Genomic DNA, 16,927 nt, shown 5'->3' with positions numbered 1-16,927 from the left:
AACTGCTTTTACATGATACGGGAAATTTACCTTAAACTAGTATCCTACTTCCTGTATGGTATTAAAAAGAAGTCATTGATAAAAACAATCCCTGGACTACATGTTCTGTGAAGCTTTGCCAAACATGAGTGTTTTTCATGTAAAGAATTTTAGTGGAGGTGCTCCGAAGCTTGACTGAAGGCCTTCAGCCTGTCCTCTGTAAGAGAGAGACTTTGTGTGTGAACAAGTATAAATGAATCAACCACTAGCCAGCCTTCAATTTCTGAGGGACACAACAGTACTCCGTTGCCTGAATCCTAAAAATAAAGTTGCCTGTCACAAACAGGCCCAAGCTGGAGTGGGTTGTAAGCACTTTTAGAAACCAATTTTTGACTACAGTTGGATAAAAATGCAATACGTTCTCTCAATACATTAAAAGGGCAGTACATCAGCTACCCTTATTGCCTAACTCATGCCTCAGCACTGACTAATACCAAACACAATTGCAATACTCAGTTTTATGTAATGCTGGCAAACTGCAGGGCTCAGAAAAGCCTGCCACTCAGAATAGCAGACCTCTAGATCAAATGGGGAATCTCTGCAACTAGACTGTCTAACAGAGTGTGATCTGTATCGTGACAAGACTACATTTTACAAGTGTGACCTTTCTTTCTTTATGAGTGTGGCTATTGTTGCTTTGTGCTTCATATCTTACAGGGCTGATTGTTGGACAGCCTTTGTAGGTTGCTGTGTCACTGGAAAATATGTCCTTATGGGTCTGAGGCAAGCAGAACTGTTGGGGGTGGAGAGAAAGAGGTGACCTGGGAGGTACACAGACCATACAGGTCCATAGCATGCAGTTCTGTCTCATCCTTTCCTGATCAGTGCCTGTGTGTCATGGCCCAAGACTACCTTTGTTCTCCCCTAAGGAATGGAGTGATCGCTCTTTGTCATTCTTTGATGGAAGTATCACACAGAACATCTGATTTATTGCAGAAGTCACTGTTGTACTTGCGGTGTTTTGGCTCACTTCTTGCACAATTGTCAGAGACTTTTCATAGCAGCTTGTAGAGGAATGGCCAGGTAGGGAGACAGTACATAAGCAAGGAGGATTAAGAAAGACATGGGGCAAGGGGGGGGGTGGACCTTCAATATTGGTCATGGTTGTAGCATCAATAGTGCATGATGGCAACCTTGAACTTCCACATCTATAGCATTCCACCCACCTTCATATTTTCTGCTGAGCAGACCAGGTGGACATTAAGAGAGTTCTACTTCCAACACTCAGTAATTTTTGTTCCAATTTTGAATCACCATGATGCAGAAAGGTTTTTTTCATTGCACTAACAACTGTAGCAGATACCCTACACACATGGAGGTGGGGATTTGTACAAGCAGTATGAGGGTGGGAAATGTACATCTTAGAGGCCATGTGCAAAATGGTTTCGCACCTGTAAGAGTTGGTCAATAGTCAAAGAGAATACTGGAGGTGTCGTGGTGAGAAAGTGAATAGCTCAGTGGAAGGCAATGGAGGAGCAAGAACTTAGAAAGCTGGAGAAGGAGATGCAGCAACCCCCCCTCCTTTCTTTCCCCTGGACCTGAACAGCCAGCGTGGAGTATTGGTTGGAGCAGCAATACTCACTCAGTGGCAATCAAGAGCCACTTGTGGCTCTTCTGAGCACTATTCCCCATGTGGCATCTGCCCCATGTTCCAGGAAAAGTAGGCAAGGCCTTTGCCTATTGGGGGTTGATTGCTGCATCTGGGGAGGAGCTCTGAATAACCTGCAAGTTTACCTTGGGCCTTTTGAATAGCACAAGTACCACATGGGATGTTTTGTGGGTTTCTGATGCCCTCTTCTGTTTTCTAAGGAGAACAGCAACAGTGAAATCCAAAGTATCACAAGGTAGAAAACATTTCCTCCATCAGAGTTCATACAGATGTCACATTTTAGTTACTAATAGGAGTTAGAGGGCATGCATATTACACTCATTCTACTGTCAGTCCCCATTGCCTACCTGTCAGTTATCGGGTTAAATTCAAGGTACTGTGTATCATTTACAAAGTCCTTCATAGCCTTGGACCCTTATATCTAAAGGACTGACTCTCTTGTTATGCTCTACTGTGACAACTTTGCATATCTGAGCAGTTTTCTGTTGAAAATGCCTCTGATGTGTGGTGATCAAAGGCCAGTTTGCCTATGGGATCACCCTCCAGTCCTGCTCAATAGCCGGTACACGTGAGACTCTGGTAGCTTCAGTAACAGGTCTCTTTATTGTTCCTCTACAGGTCACTGTCTTGTGCAACTGTGACTAACGGCAATGTACATTGCTACATAGTTCTTTGCGTTAATCAGGACTCATTTCGAGGGGGAACGCACAGGAACGCAGTTCCGGCAGTTCCCCAGAGGTCACGTCAGGTGGCCCCATCCACCTGACTCTTGGCCATTTTGGGCCCGTTTTGGCCTGGATTGGGGCCGAAATGGCCCGGATCGGGCCTCTGACAGGTGGTGGATCACTCTCCTGCTCATCAGTGGCCCGATCCTGACCATTTTGGGCCCCTTTTCGCCATTTTGGGCCCAATTTCAGCCCTGAATGGAGCCAGGATAGGTAATGTCAGGGGGTGTGGCATATACAAATCGGTTACACTAATGACACACTTCCGGTGATAGCAAGAAGTGTGGCATATGCTAATTAGTTATGCTAATGAGTTCCTCCAGCTCTTTTTCTACGAAATGACCCCTGCTTGAGAGGTACAATTTCCAGTAATCCCATCACCATGGGAGGGTGGGGAGAGACATTGCACAGCTAGACATGTTTTGCTGTAATTGATGATCCTGGAACCCTTTCTCCTACCTGCTTGAAGTATCCTTTGAAAAATGTGATATTGACATCATTCGTACAAGCCTTCCAGACTGAATTAAAAACTCTGGTTTTGTAAGACATTTGAATTTCTCTTTACCCTCTTCTCCATACCTGCTGCTGTTTGCCCTTCTACCCTATGCTGGGATTAACTGGCTAATCAACAGAAAAGGCCCGACTAACGAAACATGTTATTGGAATATAGATTCCCTCAGGAAATGCGACTTAAGGGGTAAATGAATACCACCTAAAGTGGAAGTGTGTGTAAAGAGCTCTGTCAGCACGTCTGGACTGTAAGAGAACTTGGCTATTCTGAGTCCCATGCTAATGTCAAATCCCAGCCTAATGCAAAACTTGGCCCAAATGTCTTTTGAAAGTCATCTCTGGGAATTAAAATTCATGACCTTATTGAATATAGTTAATTGGATTCTTCTGCTTATTCATGCTGCCGCTGGTCACTTTGTATTAACATGTGCTTGAAGTGCTAATGAATTTAGGGGCTTTGGATGTTTCACAGGAAGCAAGGAGCAGAGTACTCTTTTTTTCCTGTCTCCATGCCAGGAAGTTGTGTTTTGAAGTGCAACAGATAGCAAAAAGCAGACTGTAGAAAGCCACATTGGTCCACAGAAAAAAAATCCAGTAACAGCACCTTGCTGCTTGTCCAAATTTATGAACAAAGTAAATAGCTCCAGCCCTTATACTGATCTCTCTAGAACCCCACTGCTCATTTACTCCTTATCTCTGGTCCCTGAAGTTTAACCATTTTCTAAGCCATGAGGAATTTTTTTCTTATCCTATTATTGTTAAGTTTATTCAGGAACATTTGTTGAGGGACTCCAGTGAAAAACAACTCATCAACGTCTACATACTTAAGGAGTCTAACAAGACTACCTTTCACAGAAGCCATGCTGATTCTTCCTCCAATGTACTTAATAATTCTAAGAGTTTCCACCTACTCAGGATGAACTAAACTGGCCTGTTATCATCCGGACCCTCTTTGAACCCCTTTTTTTAAAAATTGGCAGTAATTTGAAACCATCTAATTCTTTTTTGGTTTCTAATACATTTGAAGAAATTGTTTCTACCAATATTCATATTTTTTTTTTTGGCCTGGCTTTTAGTCAACGTACAGCAGTCATAAACCATGTTCTTTGTTCACCTCACTTGAACAAAATTTCTTCTTTTTAAATGAAGTCTTTTCACCATTTATGGCTTCCATGTCTTCGCTCATTAGCCATACTGGTCACTTCTTAAGTTTCATAATAGCAAGTCTACAGTATATATTCTGTGCTTCCATTACTGTGGATTTAAATAATTTCCAGACCTACTGAAGGATTTGATCCTCTTTACCTGCTTTCAAAAACCGTTTTACTAATCCCTTCATTCTTGGAAGTGTCCAAGTGAGACCAAAATGTGGTTCTATTGGGCAGCCTTCCAATCACATGTGTGTTGAACTAAATAGTACTATGATCAGTTTCCAATTCATGAAACAATTTCAAAATGATGATGCCAGGTGTGCCGCAGCATGTCCCCAGTATTTGCACACGAACACCTATACTTTCTCTAATTACCTTTGGCATAACTGCAATTCTGAATTATGCTTCTGGACAGCATAGACTTTTGGCTACAAAACAGATGGGTTGTTATTAACTAATGTGCATGTTTGTTCAGCAAAAAAAGTTATGAGTTACATCAATCTTGTCTTCAATGATTCACATAAGCTTGCAAAGGAGGAGTGCAGATAAGGGATTTGGTGAGCCGTTTCTCTGAAAACAGATGCCAATTGATTCTAAATGCACCCCAAGTTTGCTAGGAAAAACTATTAGACACGTGGGTTATTATGAGATTTATTAGATACCCTTTGAGCACTATGTACACAGGAAGGCAGAAGTTACTTCTTTGTTTCTTCCTCCTTGGACAAAGTCTTGAAGATCTCCTCCTTTTTGGCTTGCAGGCGTTCTTCACGGCGCTTACGGGCCTCCTTGGTCTTAGACCTACGGGCTTCAGCCTGGTCACTGGAAAACAAAGGCAGCTTCATGAAAAATACAGCAACATCAAGTTTACACCAGTACTTTCAATATGTTCATTCAACCAACACAAGGACAATTTCTGTGGTAACATGTAGCCATGTTACTTTCTCCACAGAGGGCACTCTGTCTCCAATGCTAGCCGTCTCTAACAAACTAATTTTTACTTTCTATAAACTAAGTCACCCGGATGTAGTAATCTAACACACCTTAAGCAACCCTGACTGATAAAGCTGGATAGGCAATTTGATCTGGTCACTCCTCTCCTCTAACCAAAGAGAGAAAGCAGATGACAAAAAAATAAACCAAAATTCTTAAATCCCACAACTCTTTACCCCAACTACTGATTTATGTCAAGGAGGTTAGTGCTACAATGGCTTCAAATGGACCGGGACACAAGCAGAAAGCTATTTTAACCAAGCTTCTTTAAAATGGGTTACACTCTGGTTGTATAACTGATCACCAAATTCTTTTGGACCATTCCTGTTACAGTACAGACCTAAGAACTCTTTTCCATATGAAGGTCATTGGATGAAAAAACAGGAAGTCAGAACCATGGACTTCTCCATTCTCCCTCATAACTCCTTCGCCTGCTACACATTTTGACCAGACAGTAGTAATTATAAAGATCACCACCGAGAAACAGGCATCTGTGAAAATTTGAGCAAAATACTCCCTCTAGTGGTAGTGAATGGGAGACACTTACGCCAGAAGCTTCTTGCGTGCCTTGTCTGCCTTCAGTTTATGGATGTGCTCCATCAGGATCCGCTTATTCTTGAACACATTGCCCTTGACTTTCAAGTACAAACTGTGATACCTGAAAATGGCAAACCACAGCAAAGAATGAATGTGCCTCTTTGCAGTCTGAAGAAATCTGTGTATTTAAAGAAGCAGATCCAGGCATCTTTGCCAAGATGGGCCTTAACACAAGATCCTAAAATTCAGCATGCTGTTTGTTTGGTAAGCCTGCATAAACTGGCCTCGTTAGCTGCCCTCTTTGGAAGATGTGCATCTCAGTGACCAATTATCCATTCTGGTGTCCTTGCTGAAGAGTTAGTCTCACTTACAACCAAATAATATTTAAACTCCTCCAGACATGCCCACTTCATCAACCACAGGAAGTATGTACATTTCCCAGACTTACATATGGCGATCAATCTTCTTGGACTCCCTGTACCTCCGAAGCAGACGCCTCAAAATTCTCATCCTTCTCATCCAGGTAACTTTCTCAGGCATACGGGCATTGGCTGTACCTTTTCTCTTACCTGTACAGCATCAGAGGATATTAAACAGAAGCAATCAGATTTCTGTACAACACACTTTGAGAAGCAGAGAGTTAAATATTATTCAAGGCCTGTATGCAGTTTCTACAGAAGACCTTTTCAAACTCAACTGTTAAGTTAAAGTCGAGGAACATCAGTACTTACCGATGCCCATGTGCCTGCCCTTCCGGCGGGCCAAGGTGTTCTTTCTGCACCGAGCACGTGAGTGAACGGTCACAGGCTTGCGGATAATCAGACCATCCTTGATCAGTTTCCTGATCTGCTGACCTAAGGCATACAAGAACAATAATCAGCTATAATGAATAAATGTTTCCAAGGAGATAGTTGTGGTTCTGTCTTTTATTTACATAGCAATTGCTATGTAGTCGAGTAGTATTGCAAGCCTGCCCTTCTATGGTGCTTTGTCCAAGCACAAATTACAATTTCATTTGGCCAAACGAAATTAAAATCAACCAATTAAGTGGATGATTTTCATGCTGCTTCCTAACACAGTTGTTGTCTGTGAACTTTACAGCAGGACTCTAAGCAAGGCTTTATGTTCAGCTAACCAAGATTAGTTGAGAAATAATTCATCAAGTCTCTGTTATAAAATGAAAAAATGCCCCCGTTGTCCAAAACCAATGCCACCAGATAAAAATTAATAGGGTTATCCCCAACAAGAGTGTTAAGCATCTGAATGGGATACTTATTACATTTTCCTCCATCTCATTTTAAAATCTACTACAAGGAATATTGGGCTTAAAGTGTTGTAGCAAACAGCCCACCATCTCCAGAAATCCAGTAGAACTGGAGCACATGACCCACAAACATGGCAAGCCACCACTTACGAGAGTTTGCATTTGCAATTTCATTAGTCTCATTGGGATCCAGCCAGACTTTTTTCTTGCCACAGCGCAGGACGCTGGAGGCCAGCCTCTTCTGGAGCCTTAGCATACTGGGAACACAAACAAAAACATACAGATTAGATATTTCACAAAGAAAGTAGAACAAAAACATTTAAACAGACAGTATTAAGATTTTATCTGGGAAATGATTACAGAAGGTCTCAAAACTAATTTACCAACTTAGCATTTAGCAAAGCTGAAGTAATGAAACTATACAGGAACTTGAATCTATAATCTAGACTATACTTCAGTAATGAGACATCTGTAAAGACCAATGTATTTAATTGTGAACTTGATTCCGAAACAGAGATAAAACACATACCAGGTGGGAAGAGTCTGGAAAGGAAAAAGTGTTGCAGAAAATAATCTCAGCACTTTAAAATAAAAGCACATTTGGCACACCTATTTCAGGCCCAGACCCCCATCACCTGGCCAGCAAGGCAGAGGATGACTGGAGTGGTAAGTGCATCCTACATGCTTGCTAGCCTTGAGGATCACCAAAAGAATCAATGTGATGCCCCCTCTCCTATGAATCCTCACTTGTATATTATGAATTGTCTGCATGTAAATCGATCAATCCCTGACATCCTCTGTGGAACAAGGCACATGGTTCCTTATGAGGAGCTTACTTGCTTCTCTATTTATTAATTGTCAGAATGTTGGATCAAGAGCAGAGGGTCCCAAGTTTCAACCCTACTTGCCCTGAAACTTACTGGGTGACCTTGAACCAGCCACGCTTTTGCAGCCTAACCTACCTCACAGGACAAAACTGAGGAGGGAAGAATCACATATGCTTTGCCCTAAGTTTCTGGGAGTAAGGACAGGGTTTTTTTTAAAAAAAGCACTATATAAATCAGCACTCCCACATCTGTACTACAAGCAGAGACCCAGTGCTAGTTTAACAGTGCTGTCGTAAAGATGGCTGAAACAACATCCACAAAGCACTTTAAGGGGTTGAAAAGAACTCCGTAAACTATGAGAATGAAACAGGTTAAAAAGCTTTCTAAAGATTTTTTAAAAGGGCTTGGATCCACGACATGAGGAAGAAACTACGACGTCAGGCACTGTGCTATGGCACAGCGGTTAAATTGTTTGGCTGCAAATCAGTGTTGGTTCTAATCCCACTATTGCCCTAAACTCAGTAGGCGGCCTTGGGTAAGCCACTCCTCTCAGCCCCAGCTGCCCAGCAGTATTGTGGGGATAGTAACAACACTAACTTGTTCACTGCTCTGGGTGGGGCGCAAATCTGTCTAGAAGAGCGGCATATAAACACAGATATAATTATTTTGTGACACTGCGGGAGACCCTCCCCTTCATCCTCACAGCTGCGCTCCCAGTCACTTCCCGTGGGAGGGAGGGAACCCCTGAGAAGGCCCCTCGCCTTTCGACTCCCCCAACCGCCTTTCCCTTCCCCCATTCCCGCCAGCGACCCCTCCTCTTTTAGCCTTTGCTAGGCCACGCCCCTTTCGAACGCCATCCTTCACCGACCCCCCCCCCCCCGGCCCTCCCGAAAACTGCCGCTTTTCCCGCTCTTCTCTCCCCTGAAACTTTTGTCAAATCCCGCCAAAGCCCCTCACATTCCCTCTGCTCAAGCCCCCAACTGCCCCCGACAATACGCCTCTCGCCATTCCCCCCGCATGTTATTTCCCCCCCTTCCCAGCTCCACACCTCATGGCGGCGGCGCCAACGGCCCTGAAAGGAAAGAAAGGAAGCGCCCAAGGACCGGCCCACTAAGCAACACGTCACAGGATCATACCACTTACATCCAGACCCCGCCACCACTCCAGTCCCTTTATTTTCGTTCCCATCTCTTGACTTAACACTCTGCCAAAACTCAACGCTCCTTCCTGTTAAACAAGGTATGTGGGAGGGCAAATAGAGGTGGGACGAAAGAAAGAGGAATTCTTCTCTTTTTTTCGTCTCCTCCTCCCGTTATTGGGAATGGCATGTCCCAAAACGCCACTGCGCACTCGGGCGAACTGGCCCTTTCCGGGATAGTGGTGCGCCTGCGTTGAAATTTAGCGCCTGCGCAAGAGAAGAGACATTTGAGGCACGCTGTTTCTGTGCAGATTGTGATCAGGACGTGCCTGGACTAGTTTGCTAAGAGTGCGCTTGCGCTATATAGCGTTTCTTGGCAATTGTAAATGCATTTCCTGGGATGTTGAATTTTCTCTCTGGTGTAGCTCTTGCTGACTGACGAGGGGGAGTACACGGTTGTGGCGTGAGCCACGTAGTTGCCTATAGTACAGTAATGATGGTTGAAGTTGATGAAAGTTCATAGAAGGTCACCATTGTCATTAATACTATTTTATAACTGCTGCAATGAGGTTTCCAACAGGTCTGTCCTTCTAAGTATTATTCTCACACACTGCTCATATGAAACCCAAAATTAGCATTAAGTATGACACCCTAAAGAAGAGGGCATCAAGCTTTACTTAATAGTGTGTAAATAGTAGTGTTATAGCTTGATCCTAAACCTGCATACTTGCAAATTTAGCCTTTCTGAGTTGTTTCCTGGAAAGTATACATTTATTTAGCATATTTATATACTGCTTTTCTGGAACAAAAGGCTCAACGCAGTTTACCAACTGCAGTCAGAGGACCCAAGGTAAGATTACAATCACACAAATCACAACATCAAAACATCCATTGCTTACACCCATTACAAACTTCAAAATGGAGAAAAAACTGCACCAAGAAAAAACACAGGCAAAAAAATAGAAAAGCTGACAATTTGGAGGTATAGGTAATGAGCACAGAAGCAATATATTAAATTAATAGGGGAGACCCAGGATTGCACCCCCACTGTGTCACAGAGGCTTACTGGGTGACTTTTGGCCAGTCACACACACTTAGCCTAACCTACCTTACAGGGATGTTGTAAAGATAAAATGGAGGTGAGGAGAATCATGTAAATTGCTTTGAGTCTCCAGTGAGGAGATACACTGGGTATAAATGAGGGGGGAAAGCTAGTTAGCAGGTCTCTCATATCAACCATTTCCACATAGGTTATCTGCCCAAAGTTTAATGCTTTTGAGAAAAAAATTTTCCCCTACTTCTCTACCTCTTGGTACATTTGCACACCTTCAAAGATTTCCTTGGCTCTTCTCCAGTCTTTCTCAAATCTGCTTTGTTCCAAAATGTTGGGAAACATCACAGTAAAGCCTGCATGGCTACTGTATTTGTAGGAGAATTTGGACTTTTGTGGCCCACGTGGCAGCTATTTTCCCAAATTCTGGGCCCGCAACAGCCATTTCCTCCATCAACACTTGTATCAGTGTACGGTTTTAACAATGGGTGCAGCAGGTTCTCTGAATTCTCAGTTTTCATTTTTAAAAAGTAAGTAGCCTCTTTCCTTGCAGAGATATGAGGGGAAAGGCATATCTTCACAAGGAAAGGGGCTAGAGAGTGACTTAAAAAGAAAATGAAACCTGAACATTGAGAGAACCTGATGCACTTATTGTTATAATGGTATACAAATTATATTCTAGTGCTGATTTTTTTTTAAATTACAAACGTCCTGGTGGCCCAGGTGAGAAGTATGGTCACTTCTGGGGGAGGAAAACTCTGGAGAACCTTGCCATGTGGGAGTCCCATTGTGTTTGTGCTTCAGCTGCACCAGCTGCAGAGAAACCACAAAACTCCATCCCTGGGTGGAAGACACCATCCTCTCTAGACAAGAAGTGGAGTTGCAGTTATGCAGGTGAAAGGGTGAGCTGGCTATCCAGAGGCCAAGGTAGTAAGCAACCACTTAGAATCTTAATGAGAATTCATGTAATCAGGAGCATGTACCTGTTAAAATCTCTAGTCCACTCTTGTTATTCTGTGCCACCGTCTCTATGTGCCCATTATTCTTCCGTTCTGCCACTCCTGAACAGCAAATGAAAGCACCCTCTTAACTCTGTTAATCTGGAAATTCATGAAATCCCAGTCTTGTGTTTCAGAAGCTGAGTACAGCAGGCAGTTGATTAATCAATGAGCAGAGAAGAATTTTAATGTAAAAGATTTGGATTTTTGGCTATATTGTGTACTTTGAGCATTTGGGCTGTGGCCCATCCATTATGTAAAAATCAGTGCTAGACATTAATGATGTGGCTAATTATTTGCTCTTTCTTTGCAAAATGATAAGAGAGAGCAGTTGTAGAATAACTGTAGGTCTTCCTGGATTACTTATCTGCTCTTGATCCTTTTCAAGTTTGACCATGCTATAGGACTGATACGAGACAGCACAAGTGGGTTTAGCTAATGATCTCTGTTTAACTATAGTCAATGGCTGTTCCTCTTGGTTGCTCTTAAAGGATTTATTAACAGCCTTTGATATGAGTAGATCATGCCATCCTGTTCAGGCATCTGAGATGGGAAACAGGTATCAAGCAGTTTGCTTTGGATTGGTTTAACTAGTTCATTATGGTCTAGGCTCTGGAGACTAGTCATCAATGTGGGACTTGCTCTGTGGGGTTTCACTAGGCTCCATCTTATCCCCCATGCTGTTCAATCTCTATGTGAAGCCCTTAGGAGAAATCATTCATAGTACTGGAGTAGGTGTCATCAATATGCTGATGACACCCAGCTCTACATTTCTTTATCCAGATCACCAAACAATGCTGTAGAAGTCCTGAGCCAGTGCCTGTCAGCTATGGGTGAACAAGTTGAAACTGAATCCTGACAAGACATAGGTGATGCTTGTTGGGAAGGCTGCGGTTTTAAAGGATATTGTGCTTTCCACATTTGATGAACTTGAACTTACCCCTGCTAACTCTATTATACTGGACTCAGAATTATTAGCAGGGAAGGAAATAATGCTTTCTTCCCTCTTCATTTAGCTTGGCTTCCTACTATGGCTCAGCTGCTGGCCTGGCCATGAGGCTCCATGCCACAGTGACCTTGAAACTAGACTACAGTAATGCACTGAACAAGGGTCTGCACTTAAGGTCATCTCAGAAATTCCAGCTGGTACAGAATACCACTGCTTGATTATTATGGGAAGTTAGTATTAGCTGTATTCTACAGTCGTTTAACTTTAACTTTAACTTTAATTGAATTTTTATACCGCCCATCTCCTGAAGGATTCAGGGCGGTGTACAGCAAAGATAAAACATACAAATATAAAACAATAAGAATATAAAATATAAACATATTCAATAGAAACAGGACAACTCAATTAAAACACATTTAGGCCAGCCCCGCTTCTTGGAATAATAACGTCTTAAGGGCACGGCGAAAGGTGTGTAGGTCAGGGACCATACGTTTCTCCGGGGGCAATTCATTCCAGAGGGCAGGTGCCCCGACAGAGAAGGCTCTCCCCCTGGGGGTCACCAGCCGACATTGTTTGACCGACGGCACCCTGAGGAGGCCCTCTCTGTGGGAGCGTACCGGCCTGTGGGAGGCTATCGGTAGCAGCAGGCGATCTCGCAAATACCTAGGCCCTAAGCCATGGAACGCTCTGAAGATGGTAACCAGCACCTTGAAGCGCACCCGGAAGACCACCGGAAGCCAGTGTAGCTCGCGCAGGAGAGGTGTTACATGGGTGCGCCATGTCGCTCCCATAATCACCCGCGCGGCCGCATTCTGCACTAATTGCAGCCTCCGGGAGGTCCTCAAGGGGAGCCCCATATACAGAGCGTTACAGTAGTCCAGACGGGAGGAAACGAGGGCATGGGTGACTATGCGCAAGGCGTCCCGATCCAGAAAGGGACGCAACTGGTGAACCAGGCGAACCTGATAAAAAGCCCCTCTGGCCATGGCCGACACATGATCTTCTAACGACAGGAGGACACCCAAGTTGCGAACCCTCTCTGTGGGGGCCAAAATCTCGCCCCTGATAGTCAGTGATGGAACCAGCTGGCTATAATGGGGCACCGGAAACCACAGCCACTCAGTCTTGGAAGGGTTGAGTCTGAGCCTGCTTCTCCCCATCCAGATCCGCACGGCCTCCAGGCACCGGGACATTACGTTAAGGGCATCATTGGGGTGATCCAGGGTAGAGATGTACAACTGAGTATCATCAGCATACTGATGGTACTTTACCTCAAAACCACGGATGATCTCACCCAGCGGCTTCACATAGATGTTAAACAGAAGGGGCGAGAGGACCGACCCCTGCGGCACCCCACAAGTGAGGTGCCTCCGGGTCGACCTCTGCCCCCCTGTCAGCACAAACTGCGAGCGGTCGGAGAGGAATTACCAATCAATTACTAGCTTTAATTCAAGGTATTGGTTATCACATCCAAAGTCCTTCATGGCCTGGAACGTCATATGTACATGACCACCTCTTCTGCTATGCTCCACCAAGACAACCTTGCTCATCTGAGCAAAGACTTCTGAATATGTATTGTCGAAGGCTTTCACGGCCGGAGAACGATGGTTGTTGGGGGTTTTCCGGGCTGTCTTGCCGTGGTCTTGGCATTGTAGTTCCTGACGTTTCGCCAGCAGCTGTGGCTGGCATCTTCAGAGGTGTAGCACCAAAAGACACAGATCTCTCAGAGATCTCACACTGAGAGATCTCTGTCTTTTGGTGCTACACCTCTGAAGATGCCAGCCACAGCTGCTGGCGAAACGTCAGGAACTACAATGCCAAGACCACGGCAAGACAGCCCGGAAAACCCCCAACAACCAACTTCTGAATATGCTATCTTGCAACAACAGTTGCAAGAGCGGCTATAAATCCAATAAATAATTGTCCCTGAAGCCATCCGTGACCACAGGTTAAAGATCCACTGTTCTCAGGAACTATGCTAATACTTTGAAACAAATACAAAAGATACAGTTAAGGTGACCTGTAAAGATACAGTTAAGGTGACCTGTAAAGATACAGTTAAGGTGACCTGTGCTTTTTCGCATTACAGAATAAAGTGCTTCTTCTGTAGGCACTGAAACTATTCAGTGGTGGAGGTGTACTTATACACACACACTCACTTTTTCTAACCTGCAGTTCCTTTCTTTCAACTTCTTGTGTGCATTTATCCTTCCTGTTTTCCTGTTGCAATCCTTTTGTTTCGTACTTGCTCACGGAGGGAGAGCCTGGCTGCTGGTGGGAGAACCAGTGGAGGGGGCATGAAATCCTGGAAGCAGCTGCACCAAAACAGTTTCCTTCTTGTAGAAGCCTGGTGGAGACAATTATAGAGGAGGAGCTCACTAGCAAGCACATATTCACTCCAAGAGGGATGAGCTAACCTCCCCAGAGAATCTTTGGAAACCAAGAGAATAAACATTGATCTGCAGAAGTTCAGTAATAATTCATCCTTCTGCACCAGCAAGAGGGGCTAGGTCAAGGATTCCAAAACCACATTCAGGACATTAATTCTAATACAAGTTTCTGCTTATTTTATTGGAAAGGGAACTGAAGTTTGCAGGGCCTTCTTGCAACATCTTGGACACTTTTTTGTGACTCTTAGTATACAAAAACTTTCACCACAATAAAATAATTGGTCTTTAAGGTGCCGCTGGATGCCTTTCCCCCTTTGCCTTAAATTAATATGGCTACCCCTCTGGAACTAGATTAAGTTTTGCTTAAATTTAAATTAATTTAGAAGGCAGTGAAGCCATCTTGACGTATCAGCTCAAAGATACCTCTGATCTGAGTTTAGTAGCTGAGGTATAGCACAATCTGAATGTGCAAATGAGTTCAGGTCTTTTTGCAAAGTGCTTTATTGTCCTCTAGTGAGCTCAGGGTTGCAAATCTCATTCCTGTCATTTTGCAGAGGAGCTAAGCTGTATCCCACCCTGAATTGTTGGCAAATTTATCTTAATTGCCAGTTAACAATGCTTAAGAAATACTAGTTAAGAGGGAAAGGGAATGGTCAGTGTTTGGATTGGACATTTTGGCCTTTGAGTTTGAGAACTGGCAGATCTGCAGGCATGTATGAAGAAAGAGGAACGGGATGAGCAAAGCCTGTCTGCTGATCAGTTTGGGGCGGGGTGTGCATGCGTGCGTGCGGGGATAGAGGTAGGAACAGAATGAAAAGATGCTACTAAGCATGCATGCACACACGCATGCACAAGGAGTACTGTAAGAACTTCTCCTTTCCCATGTAGTAGCATGAAGACCACATCTTACAGCTTTCAGTCATGGGAAATCTGTGATATTGTTTCTCCATACTTAGCAGAATTGACAGTTCTAGAAAAGGAGTTAGATGTGGGATGCAAGAGGGATAGAAATGCATGCAAGGAAACATAACTGGACCTTCCCTCTCTGACCCAGAACAAAGTGGACTAGAGCTGCAGTCCTAACAACCCTTTCCTGGGAATAAGCCTCATTGAATAAAATGGGATTTACTTCTAAGTAGACCCTCTTAGATTACTCCCTTAGACTCATAGAAATGTTGAGCATCGCTTAGTACCCAGCCCTCAATACATTCCACAGAATCAAATATATGGGTGAGTATTCCCACTCCATCCCACTTTTAAATAGTTGAAGGTCTACCTTTCCAGCACTCTGTAACTAGCCTTAATGCCCAGCATGTTATAGTGCTTAGAGTATCGGACCAAGATCTGGGAGGCCCAGGTTCCAATCCCCACTCTGTCAAGGAAGCTTGCTGGGTGACCTTGGTCCAGTCACACACACTCGGCCTAACCTACCTCTCAGGATTGTGGCGATGATATAATGGAGGAGAGGAGAACTAGGTAAGCAACTTTGGGTCCCTCTTGGTGTGAAAGGTGGGGTGTAAATGAGGTAAATAAATATGGAGTAACACCCTTGGTCCAGTGATTTTGAGTCTGCATGCACCCTTGGATCCTTTAGCATGACCCAGTTCTCTGTGGATCCTGCCACAAGATGACCAGAATAAAAATAATTGTGCTGGGAGGAAAACAGCCCTCCCAGCCCCGTGTGTGTCCACCCCAGAAGTCTGTTTAGGAGAGGATGGGCAATCAAAATGGATAGGCAGGCTGGACCGATTTCCTGCCCTCCTGGCAGCAGCAGGTGGATCTCGAGAGGGTCTCCGAGGGGAGGGAGGATGGACGAAATCCAGGGCCGGGCGCCTCCATCTTTCCCCCTCCCCTCCCCGCCATCTGCTCGGCCCCACTGTGGCTCAGACCACACCCACCTCTCCTTCCCCTGGGGAGCTGAAGGCAGCAGCCAGCCCGCCAGCCCTCGCCAGTTGCGCGGACGCCGCTTGTAGCCAGCGCCTTAGGATCGGGACGCTGGGCTCACCCATCGCGGCTGAGGGGCGTCGGGGGCCCCGCTCGCTCGAGGCGTCTGCCCGGAGTAGGCAGGAGGGGCTATGGCGAGGCGAAGGGCGTAGGGGGGAGGGCGGCAGGCGGCAGGCGCGCTCGACCATCGTCTGGCTTTCACCATGAGTCTGGCATAAGATCGGCCGAGGGCACGGGCATCTCCATGGTGCAGGACGGAGGCATGTCACGCACACCTTACAGCTCCAGCCAAGACATCCAGATGGAGGTCTTCGACAATCCTGGCCTCCAGGTGAGTAGAGGGAGCCTGGCTGATGGCCGGCTTGGGCGGGCGCGGGGAATGACAGGCTGTCCTAAGCAAAGGCGAGAGAAGAAGGGAAGAGGCATTCTGGTGCCTTTTCTGTAGGGAGCTGCAGCTGACCCACAATGGGCACAACGTTGCTGAATTGTTTTCTTTGCCGCTTTTCAGTATGTGGCTGGAGGAATTGTGCTGTTGGGACAGGAATGGCTTTTCCGTTTGCTTCGATTTTGCCTTTGAACCTGACCCGCCAGCCGCTGTAGTCCAGCACCTGGGAGGGGGCGGCCAGCCAAAAAGGGGGTGGAAGCAAAAGGGCTGCAGATTTGTGCGTGACGGTGCCTTTTAAAGGGCTTGCCTGAGGAATATAACTGGCAAAGCCCGTTTCTCTTTCCCTTGGGATCAGTGAAGCCCTGCTCGCTCCTCACTTAGTCGCAAGAAAGCCCTTTCAATTTCATCTTGTGCTGCTGC

General features: G+C 45.0%; 2 protein-coding genes across 3 annotated transcripts in view; one reads left to right on the top strand and one right to left on the bottom strand.

Moving 5' to 3' along the window:
- Nucleotides 1-4,671: 4,671 nt before the first annotated feature.
- Nucleotides 4,672-8,757, bottom strand: RPL19 (ribosomal protein L19). Its single transcript, XM_054995644.1, has 6 exons — nt 8,701-8,757; nt 6,976-7,082; nt 6,293-6,415; nt 6,010-6,130; nt 5,572-5,682; nt 4,672-4,853 (listed from the first exon to the last, which is right to left on the bottom strand). Exons 1-6 carry the CDS (start codon nt 8,703-8,705, stop codon nt 4,730-4,732), a joined length of 591 nt encoding a protein of 196 aa, XP_054851619.1. The 5' UTR covers nt 8,706-8,757; the 3' UTR covers nt 4,672-4,729.
- A 7,609-nt stretch (nt 8,758-16,366) lies between these two features.
- Nucleotides 16,367-16,927, top strand: part of CACNB1 (calcium voltage-gated channel auxiliary subunit beta 1) — a 70,131-nt gene continuing 69,570 nt past the window's right edge. For both annotated transcript variants that reach the window (XM_054992759.1, XM_054992757.1), the window contains exon 1: nt 16,367-16,453. In XM_054992759.1, the coding sequence (XP_054848734.1) occupies nt 16,367-16,453 (87 nt within the window). The remainder of the gene's footprint in view (nt 16,454-16,927) is intronic.

Source organism: Eublepharis macularius, chromosome 12 (genome assembly GCF_028583425.1).
Source record: "Eublepharis macularius isolate TG4126 chromosome 12, MPM_Emac_v1.0, whole genome shotgun sequence".
Classification (NCBI taxonomy): domain Eukaryota; kingdom Metazoa; phylum Chordata; class Lepidosauria; order Squamata; family Eublepharidae; genus Eublepharis; species Eublepharis macularius.
The sequence above is the reverse complement of the archived record's forward strand: the minus strand, read 5'-3'. Positions and strand labels throughout refer to the sequence as shown.

Coding starts and splice junctions, on each gene's coding strand:
- RPL19 (XM_054995644.1), bottom strand. Junction 6,131..6,292: donor GGGCAGGCACATGGGCATCG/GTAAGTACTGAT, acceptor GATGCTGTACAG/GTAAGAGAAAAGGTACAGCC. Junction 4,854..5,571: donor GCACGCAAGAAGCTTCTGGC/GTAAGTGTCTCC, acceptor TTTGTTTTCCAG/TGACCAGGCTGAAGCCCGTA.